Consider the following 20,139-nt stretch of genomic DNA (forward strand, 5'->3'; position numbering starts at 1 on the left):
TGCGATTGGCACAGGACAGAGCGGAGTTTAGGGCTGTTGTACATAGGGTCGCTATGAGTCGCAGGCGACTCGACGGCACATAACAACAACAACAACATTATGTAGTTGCCAGGTTAGATTAGGACTGAGAACTGATCATTGGGTTTAATCAAGTGAAGATCATTGGTGAGCCTGACCAGCCCTTTGGCAGCTTAACTGAGGCAAAACCTAATTGGAAGGAAAGCTAGGGAAACTGGTAGGAGAGAAACTGGGAATATGAACTATTGACAACTCTTGTGCTGAATTTGGCTATTAATACATCTACTTTGTGAGAACCTAAAAGTGCACTTAAATTTAGTTTGACAATTCACAGTAGAATTCCAATCCTAGGATTATATTTGCTTTGCAAATACTTTGTGTTTGTATATGTATATATGTGTACAAAATTTAACCTTTTTGTGTGGCCATGTTTTACCTGCAAACTCTTGGGTAATTTATGTGACTTACTTGAATATGGATTAAAGATATTAAATTCACTGATCAGTAATTCTGTGTAACAGGTAAAAATAAAGTTTGAAACATGCCAGAAAGATCCTTGAAACTATACCCTGAGATTTGCTTGCCAACTTTGTCATAGAAGTTTGATTTTAACAACCTCTTTGAGTTTAAACATATTTGGAAGCAGTTATACATCTTAAAAAGAAAATACCAAATTTATATATATATTGCATTGTTATGTGTCAGAACCAACTCATCACTGACTCCCCAGCATGTTTTTGGAGGCTATCAATTGCTCAAGAGGAAATTCCCCAACTTTTCTCCTGCAGGGTATTTGGGAGAATTTAAACTTCCAGCTTTTGGGTTGGCAGTGCAACTAGTTACTACACCATGTAGTTTTTTCTATTCCAATCAAAACATTCAGTTTGATAGTTACGTTATTTGCTTTTCTCCCCCTTCTTTAGTTAGGCATTTCCTCTCATGAGAATGCCACTCCTGTGAAGTTGATACACAATTCAACAGGACATCTTAACGGACCAGCACGGACCATCGGGGCTACCCTAATTGGATACTTGGGTGAGTCATACTGTCTTCTGTTGTTGTTCCTTTAACATTCTTTACTGGCCTTCAAATTTGTATCCACTTACCTCACTTGAGGAGTGGCATTTAAATTTATAATTTAGAATAAGGCTAATCTACAATGTTCTTGCAGTAATTAGTGATTAATTTAGCAATTTCAAACACAGTCACCTGAAAAACTTACAGCTTTTTTTATAAAGTCCCATTAACTTTTCCCCCATTTGTGAACACTGATGAATACTAAGAACATATCCTCTATAATTTGTAGGGTTAAACTTCAGACTACGTTTAGGAACCAAAATTCAGAAATGCTGATGGTGCTTCATGTTTTGTTTAGCATTACTGATGATAATGTGTACTTCTGAGATTGTGGGTTATCGTGGTTGTTATTGAGTATTGTGGAGTTGGAACTCATAGCTGACCCTCCAGTGGGTGTTGAGAGACAATGATTTGCGGAGGAGAAGATTGCCTATCTTTCTCCAGCGGAGATCCTGGTGGATTTGAACCATGTACCTTTGGGTTGGTTGGCAGTACCTCAACACTCAGCCACCTATATTTTAGAAATGCTTTGTCTAGCCTCTACTGTAGGACAGTTAAGTAATTCTGCTTTCTGTGTTAATTCCGCAACAAAAAACTAGTAAGGCCCTTTCATTCTTCTTAGGATACAATCCCAGGTCCTCTGTATATGTGACTGTCTCTATTACTCAAAACTACACTATAGAATTATCTCTGCTGCTCGAGAACCCAACTCCCTCCAACTCGCCCCTGGCCTCCTGGTTCTCTTCTGGACTCCTGGTTCTCCCCTCTGTGCTCTCCTGGGTTCCTGGTTCTCCCCTCTCTGCTCACCATCAGCCTTGACAGCCGCAGAAGTGTTTCTGTCATTTACAGAAGCACTGGATCTACATGTCATCAGAAAAAGTTATACAGTTCTGAAAATCAAAAGCATTGTGCTAAATCACACTAAAAGGAAGCCATTTTACCATTGAGAAATGAAACTTTAATTTCTGTAATCACGCTAATAATAAAACAGACAAAAAAATTGCTATTCCAGTTTTCTTAACTTACACAAATATTTCTTTTCGGTGTGGTTGGATATTAACTAGGCTTAAAGAAACATTATTGAATGATTTTTTAAGTGTTAAATTTTATTTCCAAATAGTGTGAAATAAAAGCATACTGGTAGTGTTGCATATAACTTGTTTTGCTGCTAAACAGTAGATTGCTGGTTCAAATCCAACAGCCACTCTGAGGGAGAATGATAGGTAGTCTTTCACTTATTAACAATTATATCGCATGGTGGTTCACAACGGGTCAAGTTTGTCCCAGCAGAACTGCTTTGAGCTTGTTTTTATATTGTAGTAAACTAGATATTTAATACTCTGAGTCAAAATCAATTCAAGCAGCAATTTTTTCAAACGTTTTACTTTAGATAGAAGATAAAAATTAATAAAGGAATAAAAATTTAGGACAAAGAATGAATTTTAGATTCGTATCAAAAGAAACTGTATTCTAAGATTTCTTTTACTCTGAAATGACGGTAAGTCCTTTAGCCTTTATTGTATCTCTTGAAGTCTCTTTAATTTGGGAGGATTCCCATGTTGAGATCGAAGACATTTTAAAAAGTGAAGTTTATAATTGATGGAATATTTCTTTAGATGCTTTATTCACTGTTAACTCACATGGGGAATTCATTTTAATTATGTTTTACTGTCTTTTAATCAGGAGTAAGAACATTTGTCCCTAAGCCTGTTGCCACTACTTTGCAGTACATTGGTGGAGCTGCAGCCATCCTGGGCCTGGTGGCCATGGCCTCTGATGTGGAAGGGCTCTATGCAGCAGTCAAGGCCCTGGTTTGTGTGGTCAAGAGTAACCCACTAGCCAGCAAAGAAATGGAAAGAATCAAGGGCTATCAGGTTTGTCATAAAGCTTTCCCTTCCTAATTGTACCAGAATAAAAGTTCATTTTCATCACTATTGATAGTTTTAAAAAAACTGTAAAAGAATTGTTTATAGGAATTAGACAGTAATTCTCTTTAAAACTAACATGAGTAAGAACTCTGTTATTTACTTATTGTACCCTTTAATTAGGCTATATTGAAATAATGTGCCTTCTGATGTATTTCAACATATCTTCTGAACAATGGTTCATTTTTCTGTTGTTTTCTTTTATGGAAATGGTATGAAGTGAAGTATGGCCACATTATTGCCTTATCTAGAGATTTTTGTTCAGTTATACATTCAGAACTCTTTCCATTTGCCTTATCTTTCTTCTCCACATCACATTAAGTCATTTTTCCCTCTCGCTTTCTTTTATAAACAATGTGAAGGCCACTACCCATTGTGTGTGCCATTGCTATTCCTAAAAACTTGTGTGGAATTTTAAATGTAACAGTGTTCAAATATCTATAAACATACTCTTAAATTTAGGCAGAAATTTACTTTTTGAAAGAACAAAAAGCAAGATTAGTTAATACCTATGAATGAACTAGAGAGACAATCTATCTCTGTGCCTTTTGTTACTACTTTATTGGTGAGAGTAGTAAACTGATTATTGTGTTTTATATTTTTAGTCACACTATTTTATTAAGTGTTTGTTTTTGCAAAGCTTTTCAAGTGATTGTTGTTATGACTTATAGCAACCCTATGAACAGTAGATCTGAACTTTGTGTTGTGCCATCTTTACAGTCTCTGTCATGCTGTTGCCACTGTGTCAGTTATAATTTAAAAATTGTCACGATCTCCATGATCATGATAAACCTGTTATTGTAGTCATTGTGTTAAATTGATTGTTAGAATAATATTCATCATGAAATGCAGGAACAAACTTAAATGTACCAACAACATGAAAATAATTAAGTATGCTAGACTCATTTCACAGACTATCATTCAACATTGTACATTTTAATTATGAAGATTATGTTGTATATGAAAATTTTTTTAAAATCCCCTTTTGTAAGATGTTAAGAAGAAAAATACAGAATTATAAAAACATTTGGGCATGTGGCCAGGAGAGATAGGTCCTTGGAGAAGGACATCTTGTTCAGACAGGCAGCTCAGGGGAGGAAGGCCCTGGATGAGATGGATTGACACAGTAACTGGTGCAATGAGGGGTGATGTGTCAGAATCAGTGAGACTGACTCAGGACAGGGAAGGGTTCAGAGCTGCTGTACATAGGGTTGCTATACATTGCAGGTGACTCAATGGCATCTAAAACAATATAACAGGTTTGGAAGCAGGAGTGGCATCTACTTCCTAAGTAATATGCCTCTGGAAACTCTATAAACTTTGATAAATGCTGATAGTTGTAGAGGGGCTTTAGGCCTTTTGTTCATAGGGTCGCTATGAGTTGTGCTCACCTTGAAGGCAATCAGCAACAAGAATAATAGCTAGTTAAGTATTTATGAATTTAAAAGATTTCTGTAAAAGTAGAAGTTATAATAATATAGTGATGGAATGAAAATAATTTTTTCTATTAGATTTTCTCTGATATTGTATTCCTGTAATAAAATGCAAATTTCAAAATCTGCATAGAAATTTATCTGAATATATTATTATTCTCCAGACTACAAGTATACCATAAGCATTTGATATTACTTTCTTTTAGTTGCTGGCGATGCTGCTTAAGAAGAAACGTTCCCTTCTGAACAGCCACATCCTCCATCTGACGTTTTCCTTGGTGGGAACTGTTGATAGTGGACATGAGACCTCCATTATTCCAAATTCAACTGCTTTCCAAGACCTACTTTGTGATTTTGAGGTATGTACATGAGCACTGACTGGTACAACATTATCAGGGAATTCATTCTTTTATCTGCAAAATTATTTTATTATACTGTTTTATTTCTGTATTTTCTCTAAAGTTTTATGATATTTATACTCATGTTAATATGTCAGGCCCTGGTCTTTTTGGTCACTTGGTATGTATCTGAATGCTGGTCAGTGACTAAGGATGACAAAAGAAGAATTGATGCTTTTAAATTGTGTTACTGGAGAAGAGTGCTGGATATCCTGTGAACTGTCAAAAGAACAAACAGATGTGTCTTGGAGAAGGTGCAATAATAGTGCTTCTTGGAGGCAAACCCAGAAATGCTTGGTTTCACACATTTTGGGTATGTTGCTAGGAGAGGCTTTTTCTCAGCACCCCTGGCTCTCCAGAGCCTTTGCTGTGATGCGGATTTCTCTTCTCTCTACTCCAAGTTCCCTGCTAACTTGTAGGCATTACAGTCCTAGTTCTTTTATGTCTTTCATTACTTTTCCCTTCATTTACTGTTGACATTATCTTCAATATTGTAAATAAAGTTGTCTTTATCTTTTCCTCTCACCTGTTTTCTCTTAAATCTAAATTTTTAGTCTTGGCGTCTGATCTCCTGACTTACTTTTAATGCCTTGCACAGCATTTCCATTTTTCTGTCCCAAAACACCTAAATGGAACTCACCATCCAGCAGCAAATTAGTCTTTTCTCTTTCTGTTAATAATACCACCACTGTATTAGTCATTATATCTTAAAATGGTTTTCTTATTCCTCAGTCTGTAAACTGTTCAAGCCGAGTAGATTCTGCCGCCTTCTGTTTCTGCTGTTCCATCCTAATCCACATCCTAATCAGTTCCCCTTCACCTACTCAGATAACTTGTCTTATCACGTCTCCTTTTTCTCAATCTCTGCTATATATTTTTGTGACCTCATTCTTTTAAAAACATAATCAAGTCATTCAGTACTTCCAAGTGATTTCTCTTACCTATACAATAAGATAACATTTCTTAGTCTGATACTTGACTTTCGAGTACACCTCTCATTCTTTAGGAAACGAGTATCTTTTAGTCAGATGCTGTATTAGATACTTCTTATTATAGTTGTTGTTACATGCTGTCAGGCCAGAACTAACTCATAGCTAACCCTCCAGTGAGTTTATAGAGGTTGTAAATCACATGGGAGGAGAGTGCCCATCTTTCTCCTACAGAGCAGTTGGTAAATTCAAACTGCCTGCCTTTAAATTGGCGGCACAACTCCTAGTCCCCTAGATCACCAGAGTTCCCGTTAGTATTAGGATACTAAGGATATGGAAATAGAAGAATGAGTCCATGCCTTCAAGGCTTTTAGTCCATGAGAGGAGACAACCCATCTTTCTCCCCCTGTGGAGCAGCTGATGGATTTGAACTGCATGCCTTTGTAGTACCACTTCTTGCCACCAGAGCTCCTTATCGCTTTAGTGTTCTCTTGTTGTTGTTCAGGGTTGTCGAGTCATACATGACTCATAATGGCCCTATAACAAAAGACCTGAACACTTGTATAACTTTCATCATTTCTCCAAGTTCATAAGAGTTTCTGGAGGCAAGCTCAGAAGTGGATTCCACTCCTGCTTCCAAGCTTGTTTTAATCGGGGAGCTCCAACAGACACTGTCCATCATGTGTAACCATTATTGCATTTGGCACACCAGGGTCACAGTGTTCAGCATCACAGCAACCACGAGTTACTTCTGTACAATAAATGGACAGACCAGTGCTCTACCGCTTAGAAGAATGTTTGGCCAAAAATAATTAAAACCAGGCCTGAGGGTCAGAGATTAAAATCACCTGCCTTTGGCTTGGTATCATCACTTTCTATCCACTAGGCCAACTGAGCTCTCTCTATGACTCACAGCAATTCTGTGAACAGCAGATGAAACCCTTGCTCTATCCTGTGCCATCCTCACAATCTGAGACTTGCTCCAGCCCATTGCTACAATCCCTGTATCACGTTCCAAGAGAGAGTGAGCTAGACACTTTCCAAATTTGTGAAAGCACAGAAGATTAAGATAGGCAGAAAGGACACCTGCCTAACCTAATCTCTGTTTAGCAGTTTCCAAGTGCTGACACATTTATCTTGGACTGGTTTTTGTTTTCACTTTCTAATTGGAATATATAAACATTAGAAACTTAGTTGTATAAATGATCAAAAAGCACACTTCCAGGCCTTGCTCTGCTTGCCAAGTACAGAGGGAGTTCTGCTGTGAACACAGAGGTGACTGCTCTGGTGGTTTGAGTCCACTAGCCACTTGGCAGGAAGATTATGAGCAGTCTCATCACATGCAGTTTATAGACTCAGAAAAATTGCAGCAGGGGCTGCTATGAATTTGTTCTGACATTGAGCTTGACTTATTTTAGCTTTTTAAAATAGCTATTTAGAAATATTTCTCGATAGCTATTTAGAAATGTTGATTGCCGTCAAGTCGGTTCATAGTGTCCCTATGAACAAAAGTCCTGAAGCCTTTCTATAACTATCATTTATCAAAATTAACTATCAAATAAAGCCATCTAGAAATATCTGGGTGAGATTTCTTTTTCCCCCAGCCACTGCGTGCGTTATAACTGTCATTGTTCTGGTTAACCACGTAAGCTTCTTTTAAAAAGACTGAAAAATATTTTGAAAGCCCACTGCCATCCAGCTGTTATTGTAATAGCACACAAGCAATTTCATGTTTTAATGGTGGTTCTAAGATTTATATTACATACCTATAACAAATTAGTCTATATATTACCATTTCACCAGTGGTGTAAAAACCCTACATCAGTATACTTCCATTTCTTCCTTCTCGTCTTTTTGTGCTCTTATCATAATGTGTGTATAACTCTCACAAGTCTTTGTATTACATTTGCTTCATATAATGAATTATCTTTGAAAGACATCAAATAAGTCCTTTATTTTTGCCCACACTTGTACTATTTATGATGTTTTTTTAAAAAAAAATTCCTTTGTGCAGATGCAGATTTCCATGTATAATTCTTCTGTCAGAAGAACTTTCTTTAACATTTCTTGTAGATCAAATCTGCTAACAATGAATTTCCCATCTGAGAGAATCTTCACCTCCTTTTTTGAAGTATATAGTATAGCATAGAATGCTAATTAGTTTTGTTCTTCTTTCATGTTTTCGACTTATCAGTCATTTTCTTATTTTTGTTTCTGTGCCTGTGCTTTGTACTTAGTCAGATATTTTTCCTGTCTCAATCCCATTTTATTTTTCCTCAAATCTCAGATAGCTTGATACTGTCCCACAAGTTGCTTGTCTTTCTATTAATTTTTGTATGACTATTTTTATTATACTTCATTTTAATTTTTGTTTTATGTTTTAATCTAATATGCACATGGAGGGTATTTTTCATTTTGAATAATGCCATTTTCATCTCTAGAACTCTGTTTTTATTTTATTTTATATGTTAAATGTTTTCATTTATGTTCATAGTTTTAATTACATTCTTTACCATTTGGAGCGTATTTTTATTAGCTTTTTAAGTTCATTTGAATTCCACAATGTTCATCTTTAACGGACCTACTGACACTTAATAAATGTGGATCAGATTTTCTTTTTCTGTGTAAACCAGTTAATTTAGATTGGGTACTAACTCTTAAAAATTTCACGCAGTTGAATGTAGATTTGTTTTATCCCTTTCAAGAGTATAGGACTTTTTTTCTGGCATGCATTTAAGCAATTTGTTGTTATTTATATTGTCTTGTGGCATCATTTTAAGCTTTGTTAGAGAGTGACCTTTGAATTGGTCTTCTGAGTTTTTTCGAGTCAGAGCCCCTGGAAGGATTACTACACAGTTTGGAAACTGCCCGCGGCCAGTCAGCTGGAGCAATCCTGAGGCTTACCTTTTTTGTTTCCCTTCCCTCAAGGGTCATCGACTGTTGGCTAGTGTCTGAAAGCAGTTATTTCATATACTTTGTCTAGTTTTCCAGCTGTTTACTGTGGGAAGGTAATAGTCATGGTAGTTTTCCCTCACATTCTCCATATGAATACTTTTCTAGAACTTTGCCAAGTAAAGATTAATAATGTAATATCCAATTACATAAGGAGAGTAAGTTTCATAAGTTGTGTTTATTCTTGATATAATCGTGTTGGTTGCTATGTGCCGTCAGGTGGACTATGATTCAGAGTGACCTTAGGATTAACAGCTCTAAAACTTGCCCCATCCTGAGCCCACTTTACTGTCTTGCACACACTTGACCCCATTTGTGCAGTCACTGTGTCAATCTGTGTCATCCAGTGCCTTCCTTTCTTGCGCTGACCTCCTACTCTTGCAAATATATCATATTTCTCCAAGGACTGGGCCCTCCTTACAACATGCCCAAAGTATATGAGTTTCAATTGGTAATTTTTTAACCTTTAATCTTCCACTGTTGTCTATATTTATTATAGGTCTGGCTCCATGCACCATATGAACTTCATCTTTCCCTATTTGAACACTTTATTGAACTTCTCACAGAGTCCAGGTAACAGTTAACATTTAATAGTTAGTTGTTCAGTTACAGCAAAGATGATAGTACATTTTATAAAATCTTTTTTATCTTATAGTGAAGCTTCAAAGAATGCCAAATTAATGAGGGAATTCCAGCTAATCCCAAAGCTGCTACTGACTCTTCGAGATATGTCTTTATCCCAGCCCACCATTGCTGCTATTAGTAATGTGCTAAGCTTCTTACTGCAAGGTTTTTCCAACAGCAATGATCTGCTCAGGTAATGAAAACTTCTGCATTCATCTTTTTTATAACAAGAAGTGTCAGTGATGTTAAGACAAATGACATGAAAACAGCTGCTTTCGATGACTGTGTAATGCCTGTAATGTTAATGCTACTCAAGATATTTTGTAAGGCAAAGAAAACATGTGTCGTTCTGTCTTGCTTCTATAGAGCAAAGCCTTTTGTGGCAACTAATGAATAATTGAAGTGTGTTCATGAATAATTGAATAATATGGAAATAAGACCAGTGAGATTGAAGGGCTGAACGTGAAAGTGTTCAGTATAGAAACCCTCAGTCCCTAACCCACTTTCCTGAGCTCTGTTACCTGTCAAGTACATTAGCATAAACACACATACACATGTGTGTACACGTGTGTGCATGTACACACACACATACTCGCACTTTACTTTGATACCATTTGTTTTTCAGTTTGATCTCTATCATCCAAACAGATGACAGTATGCTACTGTCGTCTGTTCAAGCCATTTATGTAATTAATGAGTGTTGTTTTGCTGCCAGTGTGAAATAAGAGGCACAATTATGGAATGTCTATGGAAAGGTGCCTTTGTTCACGTGATTTTTTTTAACCAAAATTGGGGAAAATGAATTGTGTGTGCCGATCAGTTTATTTTCCAAGTAGAGAATTGTTTTCACTGGACTCAGTCACTTTGACCATAATCGCCCAGGCATGTCAGGAGATCACATCCACTTAGGTGTTCGGATAGTCCCAGCAGACTAATTTAGAATTTGTTTGGTATATAAACTCCTTATTTTTAAGTTGTTGTTGATTGTCATCGAGTCTGTGAATAAAAGGCCTGAAGCCTTTCTATAACTATCGTCATTTCTTCAAGTTCATAAGAGGCGTGTGGCTTAGGAAGTGAAAAGTGGATGCCACTTACTCCTGCTTCCACACCTGTCTTATTAAACTGGGGAGCTCCACCAAACACTGCCCACAATGGGTAGTCATTAATAGTGTTTGGCACACCTATGGCACTGTTGTTCCATTATGGCATTTTGAGACTCCAATGGCAAACGGTTCAGGTTCACAGCAAACCCAGATTACCTCAGCACAGCAAATTGGCCAGAGTGCAGTATTACTTAGAAGGATGTTCCTCCAAAATATAGTAACAAGGGATTAAAATATAATCCCTCAGGCCCAACATTTAAATATAAGGGCCCTCCAGGAGGTCTTGTTGACTCTATAAACAAGAGGCTTAAATAAAAACAACCACACAGTCCACACAGATCTTCAAAACAAGAGCACTGTCTTGCAGAGTCCAGCCACTTCACCCAACTCCAAAATGGAGAAAAGGGCCTGGCTTTATACATTGTTATTCAGTGTTGTCAAGTAGCGACCCTATAATTAAAAGACCTTAACCCTGTTCTTGGAAGGAGGAGTGGCATCCACTTCCGTTAATAGCTTACCTGCAGAAACCCTATGAACCTGGAGAGAGGATGAAAGGCACCCAGGCGTCAAGGACTCTCCTTCATAGGGTCGTTATGAGTCGCCTGCGACTCGAAGGCACTGAACAACAACCCTGTTCTATAACTGTTTCCTCTCTCTAAGTTCCTAGAGTTTCCACAGGCATATTAATTAATTAATGACTTTTTAAAAATTAATTAATTAAATTTAGTTAATTAGTTAATGACTTCTTTAAAACCCCAGCTCCTGCATCAGCCTCTCATTGGCTCCAACAAGAGACCTCTAGCCTACTTTCATCACCGACCAACCAGGCCAGAGCCATCCTCCATCCAGCACAAAACCATTGCATCACCAGATGCCTATTAAAAGTGATAGAATCCAAATGTTAATTTTAACTGTTTATAACATTCATCGTCTTAACTACCAGACCACCCATTAGCATCAAGTTAATTCAGACTCATTAATCCTTTATAACAGAAGAAACCCATTGGGTTTCCAAAGTGATAAATCTTCATATAAGAAGATCACCACATTATTTCCCCCAGAACTGTTGTGGATTCACAACACCACATTTTAGGTTGCCACAAAATTATTTTACACACAGCACCACCAAGGCTATGGTAGATTCATAGAAGTACTGTTTTTAAAAAACAAAACAAACCCCACTGCTCTCTAGTGGATTCTAGCTCATGAGGCTCCTTTCTTGGGTTTCTAAGGCAGTAAATCTTAATGGAAGAAGATGTCTTTTCCTCCCTTTTAGCTACTGGTGGACTACAACAGTTGACCTTTGTTTAACATCCCAGCATGTAACAGAATATGCTATCACAACTCCTTTTAGGTACTACTATGGTTGTGTACTGTGAGTCAGAACCAACCCATAGCTGATCCTCCAGAGTGTTTTCAGAGATAGTAAATTGCAGAGGAGGAGATTGTCCATCCTTCTTCTGCAGAGCAGCTGGTGGCTTTGAACTGTGCACCTTTGGGATTGCAGCATGGTAGATAGAGCATTTTAGTTTTAGGTCATTCTGTTTGATTCTTGAAACTATTTCTCTTTCATTCTCAAACTCTCATTGCTGGTGATTCAGAGCCAACTCATGGCTAGATCCTCATTGTATTTCCAAGACTGTAAATTACATCCTGTGATTGCCCATCCTTTTTATCTCAGAGCCACTGATGGATTTGAACCACCAGAGAGGCATGAACTTTGGTTAACAGTGTAACTCCATGTAGGACTCTCCATTGAAACTATTTACGGTACTATATCAAAGGACTTAATTTTCAGAAGAACTGCTGGCATTGTCTATAGGGAGTTTTGCTGCTAACTCAAAAGCTATACCTGTCTGAGTTCAAATCCACCAATGGCTGTGCACTTTTAAGCTAGGCAATCTCATGCAATATAGTCATGGGAACCTGACGGAGGGTCAACTGTGAGTTTAGTTCAAACTCAGTGGCTATGGCAGTGTTATATTTTTAAAGTATATTTTTGAAGTATTATTGTCTATGATAATTGGAATGGTCCAGAAGACCCAATAGTATGTATAACTCTTTAAAGGAAAAAGACAATGCTGGGAAACATACAAGGTCAGCCACAGAAAGGAAGCCTCTCAGCAAGATAGATTGACAAGACTGCAAGAATGGGCTTGAGCAAGTGAGGACTGTGAAGATGGCACAGGATAGAGCTCAGTTCCAGCCTGTTGTTCGTAGGGTCTCTATGAAATACAGTTATCTAGATGGTACCCAACAACAGCAGCAAAAGGTCTAGGAAAGATTAGTTAAAGAATCGCCTTTGGGGTAGTAACACAACTCCCTGTGGACTGTGCCACCAAGCATCTGATCTTAAAATAGGAATGGTTTTCTCTTTAGGAAGTTCTGTTGGCATAGTTCTAGAGAGTTGTGCTGCTATCCCAATTGTGCCACCTCTTTGGCAGTTCAAATCCACCGCAGTTTCCAAGGGAGAGAGATGGCAGTCTCCTTCTGTTTATGTTGCTCCTGTTGTTACGTGCTTTCGAATCACCTGAAACTCATAGCGACCCTGTGTACAGCAGCTCTGAGGCCTGCGCTGTCCTGAGCCAGTCTCACTGACTCCGACCCACCTACTCATTTCCCATATCAATCTTATCTGAGGTCTTCCTCTCCTTCACTGTCCTTCCACCCTTCTGAGCATGATGTCCTTCTCCAAGTACCGGTCCCTCCTGGCCACGTGCCTAAAGTATGTTAGACAGAGAGCTCTTTTATTTCTTTCAATTTGTTGTTTAATGGAGAGGAAAAATAAAATTTGTATTTTTTTTAAAGGTTTGGACAGTTTATTTCTTCTACTTTGCCAACCTTTGCAGTTTGTGAGAAATTTGTAGTTATGGAAATAAACAACGAAGAGAAACTTGACACTGGTAAGTTAATTCGACACTTGGAAAAAAGTTATCATTATTAGAATATTGTCTATTTCACTTGTTACTAATTAGCTTTTTACACAGATACATTTGTCCAGTCTATTTAATATACTGTCTATATAATATACAGATGTACACTACTACTTAAAAACTTTAATAGGGCTTAAATTTTACTGTAACATTAAAATCTGCATATATTCAGAGGATTCATAATAATCTACTTAATGATATTTTTGGGACAGGATTTCTTAATGTTTTGGGTTTTGTCCCGTGGTATTTTGATTTGATTAAAAGTTTATTGGACACATGAATTGCCCATTTAATAATTTACATATTTTCCCCCATAACATTGTTTACAGTCACCTAAATATAACAACACTCTTGACAATTCTTTCATGTGTCCCTATCCTTTTATGGTTCTTTCCTGCCCTTCTTGCCTCTTGCCCTTTTGGATTTTTATACAGAAACATTAGTTAATCTCAAGAACAAGCTCCTGGCGAGTGTTACTGTTCACTTTCTGTTGTTGTTAAATACCATCAAGTCGAAAATGACTTCTTGAAACCCAACAACAGGTCTGAACCTTGTTGTAGACTGTGCCATTCTTATCATCGACAAGACGCTCTGTTCATTGCTGCTGTTGCATTGTTTTTAGAAACAAAATGAAATTGAGGAACTGTGTCTAATAATTGGACACTAAATTGGCAATTTTAAAATATAATACTGATGAAATAATCCAGTGCCAAAACAGGTAAACTTGTTTATTTTTTTTTTTCTTTTCTAATTTATTGTTAATTTCAGTGAAAATTTACAGATACTTTGGATTTCCATTCATTCATTGTTGCACCTTTCTCCCCTCCTAACCCTCCCCCTTAGTACTCTACCCTCTTGGAAAAGTAAAAGAAAAATTCTTTCATTGTTTTACAGTCCCCCCCTCCCAGGTCCACTCCACTATGCAGCCTTCGTTCTGGACTCCTGTCATGACAAAAATACCTAATCACATATCCCTTTTAAACAGTTTTCTCCCTCATCTGTTTCAATGCAATATACATTATTGAACCCATCTTTCTCAATCTCCCCCCCAACCCGAATGTCAGTCCTGTTTTACAAAAGTGGCACCATGCAGTATTTGTCCTTTTGTGACTGAGATATTTCACTCAGCATAATGTCCTCCAGGGTCACCCATTTTGAATAGTATTGCATGAGTTTATTTTTCAATGTAGCATGGTATTCCATTGTGTGAATATACCACAGCTTCTCTATCCATTCGTTTGTTCATCGGCACTTAGGTTGTTCCCAACTCCTTGCTATTGTGAACAAAGCCGCAATAGACATGGGTGTGCATATATCTGCTTGGATGTCAGTTATGGTCTCTTTGGGATATATTCCTAGTAGTGGAATTGCTGGGTCAAATGGTATCTCTATTTGCAACTTTTTGAGAAAGTGCCATATTGCCTTCCACAGTGGTTGCACCATTTTACACTCCCACCAACAGTGAGTAAGGGTTCCAGTTTCTCCACAACCTTGCCAGCATTCGTTGCTTTCTGTTCCATTAAATTTTGCTATTCTTACTGGGATGAGATGGTATCTCATAGTTGTTTTGATTTGCATTTCTCTTAGAGCTAGGGATTTTAAACATTTCTTCATGTGCTTGTTAGCCATCTGAATGTCTTCTTTGGTGAAGTGTCTGTTCATATCCTGTGCCCATTTTTCTATTGGATTATTTCCCTTTATCTTGTTGTGGTGAGGTTAAACTTACTTTAACTGTGATTATTGAAATTATAGTATGATGAGCCTCAGGTCTACATGAGATGGAAGAATATACAGTTCATGCATGACTCACTGGTAGTAGCAGCTTTCTGATGGAACTTGGCCTAGAGCAGTGGGTCCTGGGCACCCAACCCCTTGAGTTTCCAACATTGTCCACTGAGAGCAGCTGGACTTTCTGTCTTCTTATTTTTGCATTCTTAACTTGTGCAATTGTGTGCCTTGAAACTCTCTTCAGTACAATTTGTTTTGAATGTTTAAATTTTCTTAATCTATTATACTTACTAAACAAGTTTTATGTGTATAGCTTAAATTTTTAAATCTATTCAATTGAACTATTTGTAATTCAACAAAATGAAACTAAAAATTAAGGACACAGATAGTTCAGATTTTCCAAGTTTTTAATTGTTCTTTCTAACTGGTGTTCTCATTTGACTGCTCTTGCCCTATTGATAGATGATTGCTTTTGTCTGGTAGTCTACTGGTAAAAAGCCTCACTCGCTGCAATTCTAGAGGCATGCAGTTTAAGGCCACCAGCTGCTCTTCGGGAGAAAGATGGGCAATCTCCTCTTGCATATTAACTGCCTCTAAAAACCCAGTGGAGGGTCAGCTATGGTTGATTCCAACCATGGTACACAACAAGGACAACAATATATAAAAGGTTTATAAATTTGCATTATCATAAGCTTTGATAAAGCTAAATTTAAAGGAACCATTTTTGGCATTTCTATAAAGAAAAGATTAAATAAACCCCCTTTTTTCCCCTTGCCCACTCTAACAGAAAACCCTCCTAGAAAAAAAAATCTTTTCCAAAAGACATATTTTCCAGTGAGGTTTCAAAGAAAACAATGGTAGATATTTTCTGCCAGCCTAATTGCTAAGGTGATTTTCATGTATGTATCTTCATTATAGGGACTGAAGAAGAGTTTGGAGGTCTTGTATCTGCAAATCTTATACTTTTGAGGAACAGACTTCTGGATATTTTACTAAAACTAGTTTATACATCTAAAGAAAAGACAAACATTAATTTGCAGTAAGTAGTATTTTTTAGTAATGACATTTGTTACAATTATGAGTTTATTGATACATGATAAACAAAAGAAGGGAAAGCCTTGACTTTAAGTAGATTTCTTTAAAATCTTGAAATATTATTGGTTCCCAAGAATGAAACTTAATCTAATACCAAAAATGAATTTTCTTTTGTTTTACCCCCCTGTTCTGAATAGAGCTTGTGAAGAACTGGTCAAGACGCTCGGGTTTGACTGGATTATGATGTTTATGGAAGAACACCTCCATTCCACCACAGTTACAGCAGCCATGAGGATCCTTGTTGTCCTACTGAGTAATCAGTCTATTCTCCTCAAGTTTAAAGAAGGACTCAATGGAGGAGGATGGCTTGAACAGACCGATTCTGTCTTAACCAACAAAATTGGCACAGTATTAGGTATGCAGTGTTTAATAAACAACTACTTTGAAGCAAGCAGCATTAGTTTCTTTTCAAATGCTATGTAAGTTTATACTCATCATTTCATCTCTACTCATCATTTCATCTCTACTTAATAACCATTAAGAATCATGTCCTGAATGTGACCTAATAGTAGAATTTTAAGCTTAGAATCAACTTTGACTTTTTTAATGGCAAATCAGACTGAAGTCAGAGACAAGATACTAAGAATGAAAACTTGGGAGATTGCTGATGATCTTTTTATAGTTGTAGTATAGGAAATATAAATAAATAGACTGTAAGTTGTTATTGATGGACACCATTGAGTAGAAATTGATTTATAGCTGATCTTTCAGTGGGTTTTCAGAAACAGTTGAACCTATAGGAGGAGATTGTCCCGTGGAGCAGTGGGTGGACTCAAACCATGTACCTTTGCATTGGTGCACAGTTCTTAACCACTAAGCCACCAGGACTCCTTATCAGTAGTACTGAATAGTAACAATTAATATTTCTTTAAGACCTTTTTTCGCCCCTCTTACTACTCTGAACACATGCCGTGTAATAACAATATCAATCACTCCAACTCTTAGTGACCTTCTATGTATCAGAACAGAATTAGGTTCCAAAAGTGTTTCAGTGACTGATATCTCAAAATAGACCTTTTGTGCAAGATTGTCGTCTCTGGGTGGACTTGAACTACCAGCCTTTTGGTAAGCAGTGAACACATTATCTACACCAGCTAGGAATTACTAAATTTTCCAAGTAACACTATGAAGTGTATATTCTATTATATTTGTTTTACAGATAAGAAAACCAAGGCATAGCTATGAAGTTATTTGTTACAGAGATGAAAAGTATCGGTGCTTAATCCTAGCTTTTCAGAGTCAGTAAAAAAAAAATCCCTCAAACCCATTGCTATCTGGTGCGAACCGGCTCATAGCTGATACTATGAGGCTATAAATTGTGAAGAGATGTTTGCCTGTGTTTTACCTTTGAAGCCACTGGTACATATGCCTCTCAAGGATTTAAGCTCTTAAGTTTTAGCCAAAGCTGCTTATTTTGCTTCTTGATACCACACTGTTTGAGCATATAACTAAGCATTTAAATACTACTACAAAAATTGTTGTTCTCTGTGTTAGTTTTATTTGAACCAGTATGTTTTTGTTCATATTAATGATCTCACTTTGAAAATTATGAGTTTGGAGATTCTTTCTCAATTTTTTAAATTTTATATGGGTTTGCATAAAAAATAATACATGTGTTGTTTCTATACATTGTGTTTCACACATTCTTCTATTAACATTGTGTTTTATACAATAATTTGTGTAATACTGAAAATGAGAGCTTTTTAAAAAAAAAAGTTTCATTTTCCTTCATCGTTGCACATTTTTTCCCCTCCCCTTTTCTTCTAACCCCTCCCCACAATGCACCCTTTTGTTCTCAAACATAATAATACCTAATCATATATTCAGAGTAATTTTTAAAGTATTTTAAATGTAACTTAAAGTGTATTTTTATTGTAACATGTTTTACAATTGTCATATGTCGTCATATTCTATCAAGAATATGATAATTCATCATAATAATAGCAATAATCAGGAATACATAATTTATCTATGACAAAAGTAAATATTGTAATATACAGGTCTAATTTTGGGCTACAGTCAGAGAAAGTTATAAAAAGGCAGAGCTTGAAGTATAGGACTGCTTAATTCTGAAGTATCTTTTTTATAAGATAGGAAAGAAATTACATCATTGTAAGATGATTTTTCAGTTATAGTATCTCTTCTAAAGTATGCATTTTCATTTATTTTTATTATAGTCAATTTTGTGTGCAGAACTTGCATTGGCTAATAGTGGGGCCAGGGTATATAAACTTCTCAAATGTGATGGTCAAGAAGAGATTGATACCAGAAAATTTGACATCTTGATGGTGATAATAACAACTCGAGCATAGACAATGAAATGCATAGTTGAATGTGGATTCTGTAGAACTTGAATGTGAGTTCTGAGAGTTTAAAGGCTTATATGTATGAAAATTAACAATCTGGAACAAGAAGTGCATTACAGTGTGAACTAAGGGGGTGGGAAGAAGGGAAATAGTGTCAGTGAGTGAATGAAAATCCAGACTTTCGGTAAACTTTCATTAAAATCACAATTTAAAAAAAAGGTTTTTCTCTTAAGAAATAAAGAGTTTAAATGCTAATTAATAATACTGCTCCTTATTAAAAGCCAGAAGGTGTGATAACACCTAAGATTTATATAGCACATTGTGGTTTGCAAAATTCTTTATATTAGCTCATTTTACCTTCATATTTCTGGAGAGAGCTATGTATTTTTATATAGAAATTATATTTTATAGGAAATAAATTTTGCCTGATAAATATGCCTTAATGATTAAATTCTCTAATTAGGAAATTATTACTGCTATCTATTTTTTTCTTATATCTTCCTAATTTTTTTTTTTTAACTTTTGTATTGGTTTACTTACTACACTGTTGGCTGCTTGTGATAAATAGTAATGATGTCTTGGTCCTACATTTTTTTTATTTTTTCCTAAATATGACTTCATATATGGCTCAACTGAGTTCATGGCTTGTAATTTGTCTTGCTTTAATAGCTATTTGCATATTCTTTATTCTGCCCAGATTCTAAAAATAAGAAATATAGGTATTCATTGTAAATTAATTTTGCATTCCTAAATGTTGTTGTGTAAAGTAGAATCATAGACTTTGAACTGGCCCATAACTGACCAACCCTTTGACAAATTTTCTGAGGCAGTGGCCAGTGAGAAGATGGCCCATCCCAGCTGGTGGCTTACAACCACCTGCTTTTGGGATTGTAGTGCAGCTTCTTGCCACTAGGCCACCAGAGTTTCCTAAATAGCTACATATTTATATGAACTAATCTCTTTGATTTGATGAGCCACTTAATGTTTTTATTAATTTTATCTTGAATATTTGTTTTGTTGAATTATTTAATTAAATAAAATTGTATATAACTTGAATATAAACTGTTAATAAAATAGGAAGTATGTCTTAAGATTATGTGAAGAGAAAAGTAGAATTTGTGAAGCTCTGGGAAAGAAACATGAATGTAGAGTGTTTTCTGTTTAGTTTATAAAGTATCACTATGTAGCATAGTTTCTTAAAGTACAGGAGATTTTCTTTTATAGCCAATATTTTTTTTTTAGGCTTTAAACAACTGGTCTAGTTTAGTCATTCATTCACAAATGTGGCAGGGTCATTAACAAAAGATGACATAATTTTACAGGCTTTAAAACAGAAATACTGGGTTCCAAATGCTAGTTCCTCCACTCGTGAACTTTATGACTTGGAACAGACCATATGAGTCGTAGGTTATTAAAATAGCAATAGCAATTCCCTCACTAGTTTGTTGCCATTCAGAAATGAGTGCTATCTAGAACAGTTTAATAAATTGATGTCAAAATTTCTGTTAATTTGAAAAGCATACTTTCGAAGATGAATTCACTCACACCAAGAAGTTGTTTTAAACACCATCTAAGCATAAATTTCTCTATTGTGACTTAGTGCTGAGGAGTGCCCTGC

At 36.3% G+C, this 20,139-nt stretch overlaps 1 protein-coding gene across 1 annotated transcript in view; it reads left to right on the top strand.

Annotated features, from left to right (window-relative positions):
- The window catches only part of WDFY3 (WD repeat and FYVE domain containing 3), a 245,607-nt gene that overhangs the window by 118,047 nt on the left and 107,421 nt on the right, over positions 1-20,139 (top strand). Inside the window, exons 22-29 of the mRNA XM_006885255.1 lie at positions 942-1,053; positions 2,779-2,969; positions 4,660-4,812; positions 9,232-9,305; positions 9,388-9,549; positions 13,268-13,362; positions 16,039-16,159; positions 16,353-16,570. Of these exons, the coding sequence (XP_006885317.1) occupies positions 942-1,053; positions 2,779-2,969; positions 4,660-4,812; positions 9,232-9,305; positions 9,388-9,549; positions 13,268-13,362; positions 16,039-16,159; positions 16,353-16,570 (1,126 nt within the window). The remainder of the gene's footprint in view (positions 1-941; positions 1,054-2,778; positions 2,970-4,659; positions 4,813-9,231; positions 9,306-9,387; positions 9,550-13,267; positions 13,363-16,038; positions 16,160-16,352; positions 16,571-20,139) is intronic.

Source organism: Elephantulus edwardii, unplaced genomic scaffold (assembly GCF_000299155.1).
Source record: "Elephantulus edwardii isolate Elephantulus edwardi_28Jun2011 unplaced genomic scaffold, EleEdw1.0 scaffold00042, whole genome shotgun sequence".
Taxonomy (NCBI): Eukaryota; Metazoa; Chordata; class Mammalia; order Macroscelidea; family Macroscelididae; genus Elephantulus; species Elephantulus edwardii.